Source organism: Thermobia domestica, chromosome 11 (genome assembly GCF_964235325.1).
Source record: "Thermobia domestica chromosome 11, izTheDome1.hap1.1, whole genome shotgun sequence".
Taxonomy (NCBI): Eukaryota; Metazoa; Arthropoda; class Insecta; order Zygentoma; family Lepismatidae; genus Thermobia; species Thermobia domestica.
The window spans coordinates 262,795,093-262,807,786 of record NC_137464.1 but is presented as its reverse complement, the minus strand read 5'-3'; the positions used below and the strand labels follow the sequence as shown (position 1 = coordinate 262,807,786).

Genomic DNA, 12,694 nt, shown 5'->3' with positions numbered 1-12,694 from the left:
GAACGGTATTCACCAGATTATGGCATATGCTGATGATGGAAATTTAATAGGGGATGATAGGAGAACAATAGAAAGAAATGCAGAGATCTTATTAAACGCTTGCACAGACATGGGTTTAGAAGTAAATGCAGAGAAAACTAAATACATGGAAGTGCGTCGGGAACGGAATACAGCAAATTATGGATGCATTAAAATATTAAATAATACCTCTGATAAAGTGGATAGTTTCAAATATCTAGGATCAATATTAACAGACGAAAATCATATTCACGAAGAAATTAAATGTCGACTAAAAGGAGGGAATTCGTGTTACTATTCGGTTCAAAATCTCTTGTCGTCGCGAATTCTGTCGAGGAATTTGAAGCTTAAAATATACAAAACGATAATCATGCCTGTTGTTCTGTATGGTTGCGAAACATGGTCACTTACTCTGAGGGAAGAACATAGACTGAAAGTATTTGAGAACAAGATCCTGAGACGAATATTCGGACCCAAGAGGAACGGGAATGGAGGAACTACATAAGTTATATGGTTTACCCAACATTGTTAGGGTCGTCAAGTCTAGGAGGCTTAGGTGGGCGGGTCATGTAGCTAGAATGGAAGAAAGTAGAAACGCTTTCAAAGTCTTCACTCGAAGACCAATCGGAAAACGATCATTAGGAAGACCTAGGCGCAGATGAGAGGACAATATTAAGATGGATCTCGCAAAGATGGGAATACAAAGTAGAAACTGGATGCAGTTAGCTAAGGATAGAAGTCAGTGGAGAGCTTTTGTGAACGCGGCACTGAACCTCCGGGTTCCATAGGCCATAGAGTTAGTTAGTTAGTTAGCATCAATTACCAGCTTCACTTAGTTAAAATAAGAAAAAAGTAGTAATATGTTCCGTTAATCAGTCGCTTTTTAATATTACTGAAGCGCCCTAAAGGGCATCGGAAGTGTCACTGTTCATCTCAGCGACCTCGAAAATTATGGATTCGACACTAATATCGGCCATTTTCAATCATTTTTAAGTATCTGCCCCTCCCCATAAATTGCTCCGTCAAAGTGAAAGGACGAAAACATCCCAGGCCCGAACCTAATCTATGTTGAAAATTCGATCGAGACCGGTCGGGTGGTTGAAGGGGTACGAAATAACAAATTTAGTTACTTTTATTTTTATTTATGTAGAAGATAGGTGGAAATATGAACAAAAGTTTAATAGACATGTACAAAAAACTTTTAAAAAAAACGCCTTCACGAGTATACTATCACTTGTGGATTTTTCCAGAAGAAATTATTTACGCCGCTTTATAGAGTTATTAATGAAATACTTACACAAGGAACTTCAAAACAACATCGACGACGTTTAGGAGGTGATTCCTGACACCAAGATAAGGAAAAGTTCATATGTATTTAGAAATTTAGGTACCATATAAAACGTTTAGTTCCGTTGAAATTTTCTTTTGCAGCTTTTTTTACAATAGTTTCTCTTTAATTATCGGCCGAAAGTGAAAATTACCAAAGATATTCCTGAGAAATTCCATAAAACCGATATCACATATAATAATATATTTGGTTTTCAGATATCCATATACCTGACCTGGTTACGGGTAAGAAATTTTTTTCTGGAAAAAGAATTTCACTTGAGCTTCAGATAAACCATTCAATTTTCAAACTGACTTTGAAAGTCAGGTAAGTCAGGGAAATTGTAAAAAAAAAAAAAAAAAAAAAAAAAAAAAAAAAAAAAAAAAAAAAAAAAAAAAGTGGTACTGATCTGCCCTTTTTTACATGCTTCTGATCCACCTCCAAGGGCGCCGATCCTGGGGTCCGAGCTCCCCCAAAGCTCATGTGGGCCCCCTATTGTATTTGTGAATATACAATAATTATTTGGCATAATTTAAATGCAATTTGTCTTAAAATCCTTACATATATACCTTCTGGATCTGAATGCCCCCAATTTAGAGAGAAATTGGCGCCCTTGCCCACCTCCGTGTACTAATCTGCCCTTCTTCAAATGCTTCCGACATACCTGCGTGGTATTGGCCTCCCCATCTTCACATCCAACATCACTATAGCGTAGTGACTTTTGCAATGCAATGTTTGAAATAGCATAACTTCTAAATTATTCAACATATCCGATACGTCCGTTTTCATCTCAGAAATAATGCATTGGGAATGCGACCGTTGAAGGTCCCTCATCACTGAAGGGTTAACAAATATATTACGGAGGGGTAAGAATCTGAGTAGTAGATGGGTACCGATTCTTTCTTTCCGGATATCTGGCATCTTTTTTTTTCCTGCAACTATCCTTCCGGATATCTTAAATCCCGCTGCTCGCACTACCGATTTTTAGATCAGAAGTAAAATGAATGTCTGTTAATGTGGATATCGCTGGGGACTTGTTCATTTTCATAAGTGAGAAAAATTGTTCGCAATGATGCGTATTAGCCGAACATGAAAATCAGGTACGACGCAAATTTGCGGATTCCGCTATCTTCGCAGACAAAAAAAAAAAAAAAAGTCCTAAGGATTTTGTAAATAAAGGACACGGTGGCTGTGATAGAGCGCTTACCTCTGGCGCATGAGGTCCCTGGTTCAATCCTCCAACAAGTACGTTAGTGGTGGACAACACCGTGTCCGTGGGTTTTCTCGGGTACTTCAGTTTCCTCCCACATTCTCATTCTACCAATTCTTCCATCATCATTCACTTGCTTTAATCAACCATCTCCCTTGGCTTAATGGCATAATCGTGGGACGTTAAACTGAAAGATTTCATTCCATTTTGTAAATAAATAAATTATACTTATATTTGTTATCGTATTTTCTGGAGGTGAACCGAGGGCTACAGAAAAATTAGCCAAGTGCATCGTGTTTCACATGCCAGAAATAAGGTGTACTACTTGACACAAGAAAAAGAATATAATAATTTACTTAAAGCATAGCCATCATTTCAAGTATATATACGAGTATTATTGTTATTTCTCTGTATTTATATTCCATGTTACAAGGGTCGTTCAAAGTTGACCGGGACTTTTATTTCTTCAGAGAAAACAGATAGCAAAAGAAGCACCAAATTATGTCAGCTTTTCAATGTATTCTCCGTGCGCGTCGAGGCACCGTTGCAATCGTTGTGGCAGCTCCCTGATTCCTTTGGCGTAGAGTGAACTTGGTTGTTGTTGTTGTAGCCACTGGAGGACATCGTTCCGCAGTGCTTCATCTGTCGTGAATTTCTTCCCTGCCAGATGGTTTTTAAGGGGTGCAAACAAAAAATGAAATGAAATGAAATCTTTGAGTTTTACGTCCCACGGGTATGCCGGTTAGGCTAAAGGAGACGGTGATGATGAGTAATGAACGAAATGGTGGAATGAAGAAAGTGGGAGGAAACGGGAGAACCCCGAGAAAGCCCACGCACACGGTGTTTGTCCACCACAAAGTTCACAGGAGTGAAAACAAATTCTAATCACTGGGTGCTAAATCAGGACTATAGGGGGGATGAGAGTACTTCCCAGCGCATTTCGGCCAGAGTTGTTGTCACATTGGCCGTGTGAGGGCGGGTATTGTCATGGAGAAGAATGACATTTCCAGACAACATCCCATGTCTTTTCTTGCAAATGGACTTTTGTACAGCACCACTCAACAAGGTGGAGTAATACTGGGCATTAATTGTCCTCCCTTTGTCCAGAAAATCTACATGGATAACACCCTTCATGTCCTAGAAGACACTTCTCGTGATCTTCCCAGCTCCCGTCCATCGTTTGTTCGCCATACTGTGCTTCCAATCTTCTGAAAATCTCAGCTTGTTTAACGTTCTCCTTCACAAGAAATTTGATTACACACCGCTGCTCCACAACCACAGCCACACTGCTTGCCGCAATGCTCGCTGCAACTGCTGCGCATGCGCCAAATACGTCATGCCGGGCGCTAGTTACTCGAGAAGAAATAATTACGTTACCCGCAAGTTTTATCATGATCCGGCTATTCATCGATTATTTACGTACGAAAATTCCGGTCAACCTTGAACGACCCTTGTATTAATATATATTTGTATATCTTTGATATAAGTGTGTATTTCCAATTAATTTTATACATTAAAAGACAAAACTGTCAAATAAACAATCTATAATCAGTACTTAGCTGACTTTATTTCTTTCTTTTCTTTTCAGTATAAATAGCGATGGACTATCAGCTTTGGACATCGCAGTGTTAAACAACCATCTTCCATTGGCTAAAATGCTCATTGCATTTGGAGCGCAGGAGGGGAACCAGTGTAAGTATTTCCAAGTTAAAACAAAATCCTTATAATATGCCCTTAGACTATTTGAAGCAAGCATAAATGTTTTTTCTTTCTTTCTTTCTTTCTTTCTGTCCTCTCTCTTGTTTGTGAAGAGTGCACACTTTTCTAAACCAGTGATAGCATAGATCACTTGGGTCATGATTTTTGTCAAGGTCAATCGGGTCTTGAGTCGTTTCTCAAACCCGGTGACCCAGACAGACCAGAGGCCTATTTCTCAAAACTACTAATCTTCTAATATGTTTCCCACAAGTCGTAAAAAAATCTTTACCCAAATCCTACCTTTATCCAAATTTAATTCCGGGTACTTGATTCTGATGAAGTAGAATTTATAAATTTGTCTTTCTATATATGTGCGGAAGATCTGTGCAAAATGTTTGTTTGTTTGATGTTATGCTTGAATGCACTTAGGTATTTCGATAATTTACAGACAGCGTGTCTTTTGCCCTTAGAGTCTCTATTCCTTAATTCTAATATCGATGCCATTCCTATACACGAGGCGCATCCAGAAAGTAACTTTCCGACGCGTCCTATAGCTAGGAGACCGTATGTTGGGCTAAGTGACTGCGTGTACGTGAGAGAGTAAGGTCCTAGCATGGTGCCAGTGGAACTTCCCTAGTGCTCTCAGTAGTGTCGTGGTAGTGGTTGAAGGTGGACGTTCTTATTTCAGCTCCCACCACGTGTAAAGTGCGAGCAGGATAAAGTATTTGAATGCACAGGGCATAGCGCCAATTCAAATCCATCGTCAATTGTGCTAGGTCTATGGGCCTAACGTCATGAGATGGTGCATTGCTGGCGTGGACAATTTGCATAATGACGCCAAAATTGACAGATCTTCTGCAGCAGTTCGGGTAGGACATTTTGGATCATTCACCGTTAAGCCCGGACCTCGCTCCGAGTGATTACCATCTGTTCTTACACCTCAAGATATTCCTGTCAGGTCAGCATCGGCATTTTCAGAATGATGGAGAGCCGAGGAGATCTGGTACATCCTGTATCTGGTACAATAAATGTTTCCATTCAATTGTGTTTTCTTTTTGTTCAAGGCCTTTGAGAAAGTTAATTTCTGGATGCACCTCGTAAATAGAAGAGTTTACCTTGAAGTATTACCTAGGTTATCCTGTATGTGTGTGTGTGTTAAAACGTTACATGGAAGAAGACCAATATGGCTTCACATAGGCTTTGAATATGCTTCACTTAAGTCATGTGACGGTTCCCTTAATTAGTTAGATTAACATTAAAAACAATAAACGTAATGTTTTGTGTCTTATATCTTTTATAATTGGATTCATTTAGATATGTTTTCTGTATATTTTTCAGTTGTATCTCGGGAAGCTTTATCTCTGCACTTAATGCAACTGATAAACGAAGCGGAAACCCGCGTTGAAGAGCTGAGTGCACTGCTGCAGGACAGTTCGGTAGCACAAGCTCAGTTGGGAGATTCCGAGAAACAACTTCTACTCTGGGAGAGGAGGGCCAAAGTGCTCAAGAAAATGCTTCTAGGCTTCGATCAAGCGCGTAAGTACAACTGGTACATTAAATTTAATTATTTATTTTAGTCATTATTGTATTAGTTATATGCACCAATACAATTCTAGGTAGTACTAGCAGCGTTCACCCCGCTTCGCTGCGGTCACCCCGGAACGCAATAAACTTTGTTACTTAGATAATTTTTACTTTTTCGCTTTCAAGTGATATGATAAAAACCATAGAAGATTGCAGTAAATCTTAACATTATATCGCCTGTCATTTATGTTAACCCGCCCCGCTTCGCTGCGGTCATCCCGGTGCTGGCATATTGTAAAAGTGTCTCTAAAAATAAGCAAATCAATTAAAAAATTTTAAACAGAAGATTCAAGCTATTTTCCGCTGTATATCGCCTGTCATTTATGTTAACCCGCCGAGTGACACGGTCATGCGGGTTGCATATAAATACGTTTATTTTTACCTATGATGAACTAACAAAGGATTTGTGGACACCTGAATGGTCAATTATCTCAAGACACTGGTAATTAAAAATTAAAGTGATATGATAAAAACCATCTAGGGTCCAAATCCTAATAACCCCCCAAAAATGAAAGAAATTGGTTCAGCCGTATTAGCGTGATGAGCGGACAAAGAATTGTACGTTCTCTTTTATATATATAGATTTGTTTTATTACGTTTTTGCAGAATTCCAATGCATGTGGAACAATTCCAGAAAATAGAAAATTGATTACAAAAATGTTTGACAATCGCACCCAGATCTTCTGCTTGCCATTACTAAAGCTTTTCTATTTCAACTGTGCCCTTGCTGGTGCTGCTGTCCCCGTGTGCGGTGTGTTTTCCCGTACCTCCCTCAAAAGAGGAGGAACAAGTTGCTATAGCCGAGATTTTTCAACTGTTGGATGCGGAAGCGTTGCCACAATGAATTATTTCACGGACTTCGCTGTGTACTGTCTTGTTAGCTATTCTAAGTAGCATATGATCTTCACTCGTCAAGACCAAACGACTGAATGACAAATTGGCAACAGTCATTCATTTCTTTTCCCTAAGCAGTGGCCGGAGTGGGACCGAAGTATGTTTCGCATATTTTCCGAGGGTACACTTCAAACAGAAAGACTGTAATCACGTCGCTTTTGGCCAGAATATTTTAAATAGAAATAACTATTTTTCAAAAAATGCATTTAAGTGAATAAGAAATCACATTATTTACAGTAGATAACACATACATTAGGTTATTTTTTGACATAGTCTCCATATCAGTTGAGGCAGTTGTCGCATCGTGGGATGAGTTTGAAATTACTCTTCTGGTAAAAATCTTGTCCTTGCGTATTCAGTCACGTTGTCACGACGTGTTTGACCTCCTCGTCTGAAGCAAAGCAACTGCCTGCTCCTTCAAGAGCAGGAACAGGTGAACAAGACCGGGAACAGGTGAAAGTCGCTGTTTATGCCGTGTCCAAATCTGTTGATGCCGTGCTGGGTTGGTCACTGAGCTCCTCGTTGGTGACATTTTCTCTACTAGCCACCACTAGAACTTACGACGTCATTCTGCGACGTACTGAAGAGACATTACAGTCTCTTTGTAAACCTGTACCAGCTGCCGGTGAATTTCAGCCGCGGTTACATGTTTAGCCCACAGAAATCGAATAACTGAACGGACTTCTTCACGAGACCAGTTTTCCAAACGAGTCGCCATTTGTGTTTACCTACAACTAGCGCCGTAGGTGGCGGGTGCCTGAAACTCTCCACAGTTGCCAACTCTTTGTATTAAAATTACCACACTCTCTTCATTCTTCTACAACAGACGAAATTCCAGAAATATCGGCCTGCAAACTTAGTTTCTGACCCTTCCACGTACATTAAGAGAACTACAATACTGGATAAATCATATATCTTTTGTTCCTCTTGTTTGAAAAATGTAAAAGATAAAAATCATTTTAGTAAGGTTTAAATGCTATCTTTTTATGATATAATTATATTTGTGTGTGTTGTACAACAAAAGTAAGCAAAATACATAGAAAATCTGAATAAAATATGCTATGTACATTTTCTTACATATTGTACATATCCGTTATTGCATTGTTTACTTAGGGATCATGGAAATAGGGCGTGTATATTCTATTGGAAATTTACGATCATGGCAGCACCCAACGTAAATCATATATTATTAAGACACTTACTGCCTAAATAGTTTATTTTTCTCAAATCTCTCCCGTACTAGATAGAATAATTATGTCATCGCGTGGTGAACATGTCTCCATTGTAGTAGTTCTAAGTTTTATTGTTATCATAGGCTCCATGTTAAAAGTTAATCTGCTGCAAGTTTCGTCAAGGCTTGCCGTCTCTTAAAAGCAACTATTTTATTTTATGATTTTTCTTCTTTTTTTTTAGGACCTCCTGATCTACCTTTTCTAGTGGCTGTAGATGTTACTGGAACAAACAGCGTTACAGTGCGCTTTCAGGAACCTGAGCATCAAGACGCTGCCATCTGTACCAAGTTCAAAGGTAATTTCATAAAAATTAAAAGAAAATTAATATCAAATTAGATATGAAATATCCGTCCCAATATGTGTATATGTAGTAGGATACATTTAATGATATATATTTCAAGGAGTAATATAAATCCCGTATGTTATTGGATTGTCCCTTATTACGAGGTTGTGTCTTGGCGTCCCAATAGAATTCATCGGAACGGAGAATTGTCCGTTCAAGTGCCTGAAGAAGAGAGCAGGATTGGCTCTTGAAAATATTTTTACAATGTTAAGTACTCGGGCAGGTAATTCACTAATATCTTTAAGGCAATAAATAATTAAATGTTTTTTATTTATTGGTATTGATGTTACAAAAACGTATTTTCTACTGGCTTTTATACTAATTTCCGAACGGGGCCGCGGTGGCTCAGTGGTAGAGTGTTCATCTTTGGTGCACGGGGTCCTTGGTTCGATCCCAAGTGAGCTTTGTGGTGGACAAACACCGTGTGCGTGGATTTTCTCGGGGTTCTGCCGTTTCCTCCCACTTTCTTCATTCCATCATTTCATTCATTTCTCATCATCACCGTCTCCTTTAGCCTAGCCAACATAACGGTGATACGTAAAACTTAGGTTTCTTTTTCTTTTTAAGATTTCCGAAGTTACATTGTAACTTTAGTGCATGATAGCGTGCGTATCGAGATTATGTGTTAAGGTCACACGATGTTGTTTCTGATAGATGTTAATTGTGTTGTTCGAAGCTTCAATACTTAAGAAGAGAATAAATTAAAGATAGAGGAGGAAAAGAAAAAAACAGTGAAGAACCACTTTCGATGAAAGCGAAGGCGTCAGGATATTGACAGTTCTCCACAATCAATCCGGTATATCAGCATGCCAACTTAACTAGATGTATGCAACAGAACTTAGGATGGCAGTTAAAACTTAGAGTTTCTCCGAATTCTGATTATTAGGCCGCCTTGTTTCTTCTTCTTCTTCTTCTTCTTCTTCTTCTTCACAGTTTTAAATACTAATTATGAGGTAATAAATATCCTTTATCGATTATTCTGAATTATTTCCTATTTTAATCAGAAATGTGGCAAGGTATTGATTTTCCCCATTCAGTCTCAGTGGATGTCCCAATGGAGAATCATATCATCATCATCATCATAGGTATTCTGCCATTATTGGCAGACCACTTGCCACACCTGAGAAGTTTCCATGTTCCACAATCTTCCACTCTTCGTTCTCATGTACGATTTTTCTGTTTTGATATCATCCATCAATTGTAGTCTCCTTCGCGCCCTCCCTTTCTTTCTGCCATCATGCCCTGTACCACATCCCTTATGACACAATTCCTTCTTAGCCAAAGTCCCAACTAATTTATCTTCCTCTTAATAATATCTACAACTGTTCTTTTCTGCCTCACCATTTCTAACACCTCTCATTCGTTTTCCGCTCGACACAGATAATCCTTTCCATTCTTCTCCAAACTGGGAAACCCATAAAGTATGTACGAGCATATTAAAGATTACATAGAATATCAGGTTGTTACATATGAATGACCTCTTTAATACATAAATTTTATGTACGTCTTAAACACATAAATTTTAAAAATATTTAATCAAAGTACACAGCATCTGTATCAATACGCTTCTCTTATCGACTACAAAGCGCTTATGAAAGTTTAAAGAACACCTTAATCTTTGAGTTAGTATATCCTTGAAAGGCTGTTTCGTCAGTTTTCTAATTGATGAAGCGCTTATCGAAAAAGTATCCAAATTTTTAAAGGCATGGTAGTCAATACGGGAAAAATATGGTGAATATGGTAGATGAGGTAGAATCTCATACTTCAACACTTTGAGTGTATGCTTTGACTTTTCATCTGTATTCAATCATTGTGTTGAATATCGAAGATTATTATAGAGTACTCACTTTTCATCACATGTGATTAGACGAGCCAGAGAGGGACAAATTTTTGCCTACAGCTCAATGATATGCTAATTTCTAAACGTTGCAGTTTGTACCTTTCTGTCAATTCATGAGAAACCGATTTGTCAAGTTTTTACAGCTTCCCAAGTGCTGCAAGGTGTCTGGAAACTGTGACTATCACTACTTCCAGTTCAGGAGCAAGTTCTCGAACAGTTATGAAAGAATTTTCTTCAATTAACGTCTTCAGGTCATCGTCATAGGGGACGCTCTCAGGTATTCCACTGGATTCATCTAAGGCCGTAACTCCCGAACAAAATTTCTCAAACCAGCGTCTGTGCGTTCATTAGCAGTATTCTTCCTAAAAACAGTATTGACGTTTCGAGTTGCTTGAGCTGTAGAATGTTTAAGGTTGAATGCATACAGCGTAAGAAGCCGTATGTTGTTGGTTTCTGTCTGTTCTTAATTTAGAATTACTACAATACTTTAGGCTTAATTTAAGAAATAAATACATAATTACATGAAGTAAAAAATAAGCAATAAAATTATATAGAACAACTTACATTGAACAACTTATATTAAACTTCAAACTACACAAGATATAAAGAAAATCAGCTTACACAAAACGGACATTTCATGTGGTATGACCTAATATTATGTTTGGTACTACGTTTAAGAGACACCGTTTTTCAAAGTTAACCTCTAAGATCGGCGTATATGACATGTTTTCAAGATACTGCATATGACTTAACAACCTGGGGCAGCAGTATTCATGGAACAATCAATTCTTGTCAGCACCGGAGTCAATCAAACAGGGCCGTGCCGTGGGATGGGGGGCGAAAATTTCGGGAGGAAAAAGGAAAAAAGATAGGAAAAATTGCTTGGAATATATGTATGGGGGCGCCGTCGTATACTCTCGCCCCGGGCGCTGATTTTTCACGGCACGGCCCTGCAATCCAATAACTGATTCATGCTAGCTTTGCTGTATTCAATAACTTAGGCAATAAATGAAGCCAATATGTTCAGTTAGTTGGCGAAACTATTACAAATTTATTATTTTATATATAAACGTTGCTTTGCTCAGCAATTTGTATTTTAGTGTAAGTTATTGAATATAGCAAAGCTAGTATCAATCAGTTAGTTATTGGATTGACTCCAGTGCTGACAAGGAGAATTGAAAAATAGAATTACAGGAGCAGAGTTGAAATATCTAAGAGACAAGTGTGGTTCCTGAGAAAGTGTCTAGTGGAGAAATGAAAATGTATTGTTATACAAAAGAGAGCTTTTGAAGTAATTTGTGGAAAGTCTTACAATGAACATTGTAAATCATTATTTAGTAAACTAAAAATTGTGACCAGTATTAACATGTTTATCTACAGGGTGAGTCATAAGTCTCCATACAAGATGACTAATGTTTATTTTTGATTTTCCAGGTAGTAAGTCTCCATACAAGATGACTAATGTTTATTTTTCATATTCCAGGTAGTAAGTCTCCATACAAGGTGACTAATGTTTATTTTTCATATTCCAGGTAGTAAGTTTCCTGGAATATTATCATATAACTGTAGTGTAGTATTATCATCATTTGTATGGAGACTTATAACTCACCCTGTATGTGCAATTCATTCACATAAAACATAAAGCATCTACTATGTTTGTTTATAGACAAATATACATTCATATCATAATAGATCCAATAAGAGTATTGATATACTATTCATCAAAAATTAAAGATAACTATTACATTATATATACAGGGTGTTTCAAACCAACACCGACAACGTTTCGGTGGTGATTCCTGACACCAAGATAAGACAAAAAGTATAGGCAAATCTGGGTGCAGAAATCCGTCATTTCGGAGTTATAGGCTGCCGGAAACATGAAAAAAAAACTTTAAAGGTCCATAGCTCCAATACTATGGGACCTATCGTAGTCGGGTCAAGACTTCACGTAGGAACTGGTATGTGCCCTATCCAAATATTCATGTTTCAGAATCCTGCGGTACTTCCACAACAATTTTTATAGAGGTAGTTGGTGAGTACTTCAAATTATATGCCCGGAGTCAAACTTCCATTATAAAAATTGTTGTGGAAGTGCCGCAAGATTCTGAAATATGAATATTTGGATAGGGCACATACTAGTTCCTACGTGAAGTCTTGACCAGACTACGGTAGGTTCCATAGTATTGGAGTTCTGGACCTTTAAAGTTCATTTTCTCATGGTTTTGGCAGCCTATAACTCCGAAATGACTGATATCTGCACTCAGGTTGGTCTGTACGTTTTGTCTTATCTTGGTGTCAGGAATCACCTCGAAAACGTTCTCGGTGTTGATTTGAAACCCTCTGTGTATATATTAAATTTATGAATATGTTACATACTCAGAATATACACGGTACATCGTATCTTCATCCACGAATTAAAAAGACAATTATTGTCATATAATTGTCTAACTTCAATCTTCTTTTATATTGCTAATGAGTTTGTTGAATGTAAAACAGTTTTCTTATAAACTGATATCTGTAGTGTGTATGTAGTATGTATGATTGT

At 37.9% G+C, this 12,694-nt stretch overlaps 1 protein-coding gene across 3 annotated transcripts in view; it reads left to right on the top strand.

Annotated features, from left to right (window-relative positions):
- Positions 1–12,694, top strand: part of wake (ankyrin repeat and fibronectin type III domain containing protein wide awake) — an 865,293-nt gene that overhangs the window by 818,656 nt on the left and 33,943 nt on the right. For all 3 annotated transcript variants that reach the window (XM_081732239.1, XM_081732238.1, XM_081732240.1), the window contains 3 exons: positions 4,144–4,247; positions 5,592–5,789; positions 8,145–8,258. In XM_081732239.1, coding sequence (XP_081588365.1) covers positions 4,144–4,247; positions 5,592–5,789; positions 8,145–8,258 — 416 coding nt within the window. The remainder of the gene's footprint in view (positions 1–4,143; positions 4,248–5,591; positions 5,790–8,144; positions 8,259–12,694) is intronic.